General features: G+C 46.2%; 1 protein-coding gene across 1 annotated transcript in view; it reads left to right on the top strand.

Annotated features, from left to right (window-relative positions):
* The first annotated feature begins 3,244 nt into the window (after positions 1-3,244).
* CCBE1 (collagen and calcium binding EGF domains 1) overlaps positions 3,245-8,691 on the top strand; it is a 238,740-nt gene continuing 233,293 nt past the window's right edge. The window contains exons 1-2 of the mRNA XM_012651743.1: positions 3,245-3,443; positions 3,919-3,999. Of these exons, the coding sequence (XP_012507197.1) occupies positions 3,310-3,443; positions 3,919-3,999 (215 nt within the window). The 5' untranslated portion in view covers positions 3,245-3,309. The remainder of the gene's footprint in view (positions 3,444-3,918; positions 4,000-8,691) is intronic.

The following is an 8,691-nucleotide window of genomic DNA, read 5'->3' as shown; positions in this document are numbered from 1 at the left end:
AAGCAAATAATAGTGAAATGAATTGTCCAGACTGGTAGTGCTCTGTTCTTTATAGTAACTCGTTTTTCATATTGCTCTGTTCTTTCTAATACTATGCTGATTTTCTCCAAATAAGATATTGGAATCCCTTAAACCTGAGTAGAAGAGACTATGGATTGGTCTTATTTAGAAGGGGACTTTGCCTGTGGCCTAGTTTTTACTTGTTTTTTTCCCTTTCACTTTACTTTTGTATGCTGTTCTCTCTCCCTTTTCCAGCCAGTCACCCCGTGCAACCCGCCGACTGCCCCCAGGCGACACTCAGCAGTTCTACTTAGCAATACCTGGTCCACAGGGAATCTAACCTACAGCACAGCCTGCACTAGGAAGCCCCAGGTACAGCCCCATGTCCCTGGGACATGGTCAATTGTATAACTATCCACTCTGGTTTGTTTCAGGGAAGTTGACATGTCTATATGGAAAACATTGCAGAGAGTGGTTTGCTGAAAAGATATAATCACAGTGAGCCTCTCCCAAGGAGCACTTAGGTCCATATCATTAATCTTTGTAACACTCCTATGGAAGAGGCAGGGGCAAGTTCTCTCATGCTAGGGTTTTGTAGATGAGGGGATGAGGCAGGCCTGGAGTTACGCATGGTCTGAGAGGGAGTAAGGTATTAGGGAAAACCCAATAGCCTTGCGGTCCCTACCTGCAACCTCCATACTGACAGCTCCCATGCAGGCTGCAGCCTGAGCAAATGCAGGTTTTGTCTTTTATAGGACTGTTTAACTTTTCAGGGACTGTCTTCTTAGATGGCCATCTCCTTCCAGAGCTCAACACTGAAGGTTGTGTGGTCAGTAGCTGCCAACGGGTCGAAATTCCAAGCATTCAGGCAAAGGTTTATTTCATGAAGTTTGAGCTCTCACTCACCTCTTGCAGAAATGCTCTGAGCACCCCCTGGGGTTTCCTCCCCAGGCAAATCTAGGCTCTTTGTTAGGTCTGCACAACTTCTCTAACCCTTCGTTCTCTAAGGCACTCAGCAGAGGGGGCCGAAAATAAGGTGGCAAAATTGGCTCTGACGGCCATCTTCTGCCACATAACTGCGTATAATAGACATGGTTTTGTGTTTATCATTTTGCAGCTGTTTGTCAAAACAAAAGAGCTGTTTACATGTGTGGCTTAGTAACCATTTAATGAAGCTGATAACTACACCATGCTCGATTATTTGTAGAACTACCATCCACAATGCAACAGTGGAAAAAATGAGTAAAGATGAGGAAAAAGGATAGCAAATTATCAAAATAGAGTAATCAGTAAGAAACTAAAAATAGAACCTCCTGCAGAATGTCCCTTTCCTTCCAAGATGGACCTTAAACACTTTTGTGGCACAATCTAAAGTGATACAATTTTCATAAGATCTAGGATGGGTTTATTTTTCATGTACTTAGTTATGTCTCTCCTTAGGAATGCTAACAATTGTGAAATAAACTCTTATTTATCTAGAAAGTGAGCAGCTAGAAAGCTAAAACAAAGATCTGTGCAATACAATTTATGTTACAAGTAATCATAATGATTACTGAGCACTCAATATATGCCTGGCATTGTGCAAAGTGTTTTATATGCATTATTTAATACTCATAAAAATTTGAGGGATATTCCCCCATTTTACAGATGAGAAAACAGTGTTAGAAATGTTAAGTAACTTGCCTAAGGTTGCTCGCCTAGGAAACCACACTGCTTGAGTTTGAATCTAGGTTTTTTTCCTGACATCATGTTAGTCAATCTCCAGTTTTGCAAGATTCCGAAATGTCCTCTGAATCATCACATACAAATTAACTTTTGTGTTAACTAGCAGCGTCATATTTTAATATCAAGTGTGTGGTTTTCCATTTCTGTAAGTTTCGTAGGAAAAACTGACCTCACCAAACTAAGAAATCAGACACTTAGGTTGAAGAGATATTGTGAAAATCAAATAAAATCATGAAAGTGGAAAAATCTTTGAAAAATGCATTGCATTCTACAGAGAAATGAAGATGTCATGACTGTTAAAAATGTCAATGTGAATGTGATAAGTGTAATACTTCTCAGGTGATTAGAATATTTTTGTAAATCAAAGCACCTGCTTATCTAAACCAATTTGCACCCTGGTAAGTGTGAACAAGCTACCGTTTCTCCTGTTAGAGTTTAGGCATTAAGATCCCTTGCTTTCCAACTTATTTCTGGGCCACATCACTTGCTTGGCTCTGTAGTTCACGGCTATGTCACGAGCTCCTCTTTTATAAGCTCAGAAAACTGAAGTGCAACAAAGTGTTAAGATGCTGACTTATACGAATTACTATTAGGGTCGCCACCAAGTGAGCTGATTTACCGTCTCTTCCCCTCACCCACCCCCGTTTTCACGTTGCCCATAAACACGGCTTCATAAACTAGCAGGTAGCACGGCCGGGGACTCCAGTAGTCTCACCTGATCGGGGAGGCGTTCCCAGCTCTGAAGTTGTGCGTGGTGTGGAAACTATTAATGCACTCGGGGCAAGGAACTTTAAGACTCCCAGAAAGACCCAACCGGAGTTCCTTACTTGCTCAGAGCTTGAGTTGTGAAGGAAATAGCGGCATAGTTTACGAATAAGTGAAACGACCAGAGGACTTTCTCATAAGGGTTTCTTAATGAGGACTGCACCTTGTAAACAGTGCTATTTCAGCTCTGAAATACGGCAATTTGGGAGACCCGTTGTAGCCTTTCAACTCCTGCTTCCACCCGTATTCTGCTAAGAGGAAAGAAGACAGTTGGAAACAGCAGTAGATCCTTAAGGGGGAAAGGCAAACACTGGCCTGACCCTGGGCTTAAGAAATCAACTGACAACAGGAAGAAAGCTTATTAACCCCTCTCCTCCTCCTCCCTTTTCCCGGGTGAGAATCGGCTCCTCCTCCTCCTGGTCTTGCGACCCTGGAGCAAAATGCAAACAACTGCCTGCTTTCCCCACCCTGCACTTCTCTCCCAGAGGAGGAAGAGGGAAGAGAGGGCACAGCCCCAAGCCCAGCCGAGCAAGTCTGTCAATCGGGCGTGAACGTCCCGACGAGACGACCAGAGCCCTCGCGCAGGCCCGACATCGCAAGCACCCAGTTTACCTGGCCGAGTTGGCATTCGGCACCCCAACTCCTGGCCTGACCCCCAGCCCCACGACATCCCGGGCCCCTGCGCCTCGTGCAGGTGGTGCAAACGCCCCTGCTCTCCGGCGCCCCCTGCCGGGAAGAGGGAAGGCGGCGGCCGCGGAGGAGCAGGGCGCGGGGCCGGGACAGAGCTCGGGAGCCGGGCAGGAGCCGGGAGCTTCCCTGATGGTGCCGCCGCCTCCTCCGAGCCGGGGAGGAGCAGCCAGGGGGCAGCTGGGCAGGAGCCTGGGTCCGCTGCTGCTGCTCTTGGCGCTGGGACACACGTGGACCTACCGAGAGGAGCCCGAGGACGGCGACAGGTAAGCGCGACCAGCCCTCCGGAGGGCGAGCTCCGGCTTGGTGCGGGCGGTCCCACCGCCACCCACTCCCGCAGCGATCCGCACGGCCTCGCTCCTCCGGCCACGGGCAGGGTGCCCAGCTGTCCTGGGCGACACTTAACTCTGCAGCCGGGTACCAGCCTCCGCGCCCTCAGCCTGAGCTCCCGCCATCCGTGGGTCGGGGCTCCGGAATACCCTCCGCCCCGCGTTCCTGCCTCCCTCCCGGGCCACACCGGCGGGCGTGGCTCGTGAGCCCCGCTTGCTTAGCTTCTCCTTTCTCCTGGGACTGGGCTCGCTCCCTTGTGACCTCGTCCAGATTCCCGGAGTCAGCTCCGCGGACGCGCTCGGGGACCAGTGCCTGCCCGGCGCTCCCGGCGCGCTAGAGGTCCCCCAGCGCGCACGCCGCCCTCCGCTCCCCGGCTGACAGTCACACGTTTCCTCTGCTGCTTTTTCGTAGAGAAATCTGTTCAGAAAACAAGATCGCGACGACTAAATACCCGTGTCTGAAGGCTTCAGGCGAGCTCACCACGTGCTACAGGTAAGTCTAGGGGACTCTGCGGACTGGCAGCCACTGCGCTCCCCGGCTGCATGGGGAAGCGCCGCCGCCAACGAGGGGTGTGGAGTCGCGCTCCGTGACCAGGGGCCGCGGGTAGCTGGGACGCGCTGGATGTGCGCTCCTTGGTGAGGACCGTTGTGCTGGTTGGTTATGGGCCAGAGCAACACCGGGCGACTGCGCTTGCATCTAGGGTGTGTGCCTCGGATGCTGAGACTGTGTACCGCTCCCTGAGATACTTGCGTGGTGGAAGTTAGAAGGGAAGAGATTGCAAGATTTTGAAGGAGTGGATTGGATTTTGGGGGTAAACAGCGGGGCATAGCAAAGACGAATGGCTGCTTTTACATTTGCGTTTTGTTTTGAAAATACAAAGTCAACAATAAGGAAATACTTGGCACTTGGCTGTCTTTTTGACCTTCTGTTGGGACAGAATGGATGACTGTCACGGCCTCTGGACAGAAAGGGGGGGAGATTGCGGGTAGTTGTGGTTGTGTTGAGTGAAAACATCAAGATCGTTGGGACACAGGAAAAGGAACAGTTTCTCTGAAAATGTGGGCCACAGATCCACCTGGGTGTGTGTTAGTCACTAGGGCGCTTGTTGAAACTAAGCGTGGACAGGGCTAGGGAAGCTGTAGTTCCAAAAATGCTCCCCAGGTGGTTCTTATCCCCAACAGGAGATAAGAGCAGGTGGGTCTTATCCCCAACAGGATAGAACTGCTGTTCCCTGCTTGCAGCCTTGTGGAGGTGACGGGTGACTTAGTTTTCTCACTATGAATTCTTGGCTTCTCTTCCCATGCTCTCACTGGTTGGAGGAGGCATACACCCACAAACATTTTTTGGATGTCTGTTTTTTAAAGGTACTGTGGTCACATGCCCACACCAGACTCTGTCTCTGAGGCTCCTGTGCTCTGCTTGGGGTGCCAGGAGGTAACATAGCAATCCCCACAAATGAACTTAAAAGCAAGTTCTACTCTTCATAATGTTGTAGCCTGTGAATTGGTCACAATGTTGCAAGAAACTTTATTTCACATATGCAAAGATTCAGACACAAGTGGTTGCAGGGCTGTCAAAGGCACCATCGGTTACGTTGTGTACTCATACTTTTAAATCTGTCATGGGTTTTGGAATGACAACGATCACTTAAGTGAATCAACAGTCACTCCTCAGGCTTGGGAAGGGCTGCCTTCTCTAGGGGGATGAACGCCGAACAAAATGTGAGAGTTAGAGGAGAAAACAGTGTGTTCAATTGGCAGGTAAAGATTTTAAGAGGTTAACCGGGTGAGCAAGCAAGGTCACCCGGCTGGTAAAATGACTTGGTCGTGCTGGCAGCAGGACTGCCTGCCTGGTTCCAGCCCTGTGTTTCATCCACGTGACACAGTATTTCTTAGGGCACGTTGTTTTTCTGTCACTGCAGTATAAAGCTTCTAATTTAACATGGAAAGTGCCCCTGAGATGATTTGCTCATATGTTCAGTCCCTGAAGGTCAGACTTTACATAAATCAGTGACAGTTAAAGAATGCGTGTCAGATTTTCAGAAGCCATCAGTGCCTGATTGTTCTGTTATGGTTGTTACTATCATCTTTTTCAGACTTTTTAAAGCAGCGTGGTGTTTCTTTTACACTCAACAAAAGACACTAGCAGTGTCTTGGCATTTGTTTTCACTAACAGCAACCCAAAGAAACAGCTATGAGATCTAGCAAAAAAGAAATTTTAAGGAAAAGAGTAAAGAACTTTGTTTTAAGGAATGGGACAAGATGTCTTCAGCTCAAAAGTGGTGTTGATGATTTCTGTGTATATGAACAGGTGTTTTTCATATTTATGAAAGTCAAGAGTTTTATGTGTATTCTAGTGGTCTTATCCTATTTCTGTAATTTAATCTCTTAAAGACAAAGTGAGTTGGTAGTTTCTGCCCCTTTTTTGCTTTTTCTTTTTTTTGAGACAGAGTCTCACTTTGTTGCCCTGGCTAGAGTGAGTGCCATGGCGTCAGCCTAGCTCACAGCAACCTCAGACTCCTGGGCTCAAGCAAGCCTACTGCCTTAGCCTCCCAAGTAGCTGGGACTACAGGCATGCACCACCATGCCCGGCTAATTTTTTCTATATATTTTTAGCTGTCCAATTAATTTCTTTCTACTTTTGGTAAAGACGGGGTCTCGCTCTTGCTCAGGCTGGTCTCGAACTCCTGAGCTCAAACAATCCTCCCGCCTCGGCCTCCCAGAGAGCTAGGATTATAGGCGTGAGCCACTGCGCCCGGCCCCTTTTTTGCTTTTGAACCCCAAGAATGGAGGAATGCCATGTGTTCCTTAGTTTGTGAGTTGATTGTCCTAACCTTATAGACCCTAGTGCTTCAGGTGTGGTCTGGAAACCTGCTGCACAGCGTCATCTGGGCGCTTGTTGGAATCTCGGGCCTCTCCCCAGACCTCCTGAATCAGAATCTGCATCTTAATGAGATGTGCATTAAATCTTAAAGCACTGCTGTAGAAACCAGTGTTCTCACACACCCGTGAGCCCTTTTAGACAGATCCTCAAGATGAGTAGTTAGCTCCTCTACCACATTAACCTAAAATGAGACAACCAGCCTTCTGGGAAACCAGATTCTTCAAGGGTTACTTTTAGTTAGGCTGTTAGTAAGTCATGTAACATTACTGCTGGGGAACGTTCTGAGCAGACGCCCACTCTTTACTCAGGGGTCTTTTGGTAAATGGTTTTCAGCACAAGTGAAAGAACTTTGGAAGCCATTTCTGAACTTGAAGTGTTTAAGTGATTTTTTTTTTTAAAGCCATTAATACGGAGGATAGGTTTAATAAAAAAATAAACATGGTAGACATAATAAATCTGATCTGCCATTATACCCAATGGTATGTGGAGACCTAAGTGATTTGGAGAAGAAAAGATGGATTCAGAATATCCCTTGTCCTGGAACTACCTCCTCACCTCAATTCTGTCTTGCTGAGGACTTACTGTGTGTTCAGCACTGTCCTACGTACTTTACATGCATCATTTCTAATCTGTCAGTCGACTCAGTAGCATTTGTGTTATCACAGCTTTACAGAGGAGAGAGCCAAAGCTCAGAGGGATTAAATAACATGCTCAAGGTCACAAAGCTAATGCGTGACAGTCAAGATTCAAATTCAGGTTTGTCTGACTTCAAAGCCTCGGTCCTTTCTTCCAGAGGTGCACACACATGGGGCTGAATGTTCTAGATCCTGGGATGTGAGGAAGAAGACTATAAATCCAGATGGCTATATATTTCAAAGGCAGTTTCATAGAAACACCAACATCCATGGCCATAGTGGTCTTTTGAATTGCCATTGGCCTTAAGGTCTTAGACAAGGGACTTTATATGTATATAAGGTCTTAGACAATTGACTTCATACATGTATAGCTTTCTTCCTTGCAGGATTTCATCTTCGTCATTGTCTTCATAGATTCTCTATCCCCAATGTGTATTGTGCCACGTACTCAAAGTTTAATAAATACTTTTTGAATGAATGCTAGTGACAGCTTAATAAGTTTAAAGAGCATGTATTTGCTTAGCGTTATGATCCAACATAGGGCATATTCTTATCAGTAGTTATCAGAGTTGGGGTATGATTTGTCTGAACTGAATTTATTACAGCCAAACTAAGCATATAAAACCAAGTGCATAAAGTTATTGCGACCTTACCCTCTTGTGGCTATCAAAGTTTTTCCCACAAGTTTTTTTTTCCTCCCCATCTTTCTCAAACCATGTAGTTCAAACAAAACGTTTGTCTTTACCTTTCCTTTATTGGGTTGTATCAGTAAAATGACATGTTAAAGGCTTTCATTAAATAAGAAATGAGGAACATGCTTATATATAGGAAACACCAATAAAATCTAGTTTGAGGCTATTGAATAAACATCCTAATTAACCTTTTTGATTCCTTAATTGAGGATTTATCAAACATCTATTAGGAGCTTAGACTAGTTCTAGAAAATGTTTAAGTATAACATAATAAGATATAGTCCCTGGTCTTACAGACTTGATCTTAGACAAGGCTTTTGACCCTGTGACCAGTACACAATGGTGTATGATTGAGTTCAAAGTCATGTAGTTCATAGGTTATCGGGGATAGGGAGGAGATAAACAGCTAGAAATGGCTTTTGGGGTAAAAGAAGACTTTGTTCTTCAAGGTGGCTCTTTAACATAGAGTATGTTGAGTGTTTTCCTAAACTGTATTAGCTATGACTTTTGGCTTTGAGATCATGGACCTCCAAGTGGAGGCTGAGTGGTATCAGAGCCCCCGGCGCCCTCAGTCTTGCCCATACTCCCACATCCGTCCAGTTGGTGGTATCTCAGTAGGTGGTGTTCTTGCTTAGGGTGGCTCATGTTCCCATGGGAGATAGTGACATGGGGGATGTAAAAACTCCCCCTCTTCTTTGAGATAATGCAACAGTGTTGCTAAGTCCTCTGAGAATGTGGAAATTAATGTGATTTCTGCAAGTGTGTTTACTTGAAGTTTGTAGAGCAAGGTCCTCTTAATTGGTGTAACACAGTAAGATTGATAACACTGGGCTCTAGCTAAGGATACGTTGAGGAAAGGCTGTAGAATGCACTGCTCTGTTGAGTTGCCGAGTTCCCACAGAGGGCTCTGATGTCAAAACACATACAATAAAACTCTGTGCTCTGGTTTGAATCCCAGCTCTGCTGCTTAGTAG

The sequence above is a fragment of the Propithecus coquereli genome, unplaced genomic scaffold, assembly GCF_000956105.1.
Source record: "Propithecus coquereli isolate 6110/MARCELLA unplaced genomic scaffold, Pcoq_1.0 Scaffold37, whole genome shotgun sequence".
Classification (NCBI taxonomy): Eukaryota; Metazoa; Chordata; class Mammalia; order Primates; family Indriidae; genus Propithecus; species Propithecus coquereli.
Note: the sequence above shows the minus strand (reverse complement) of the source record. Positions and strands in the feature narration are given on the sequence as shown.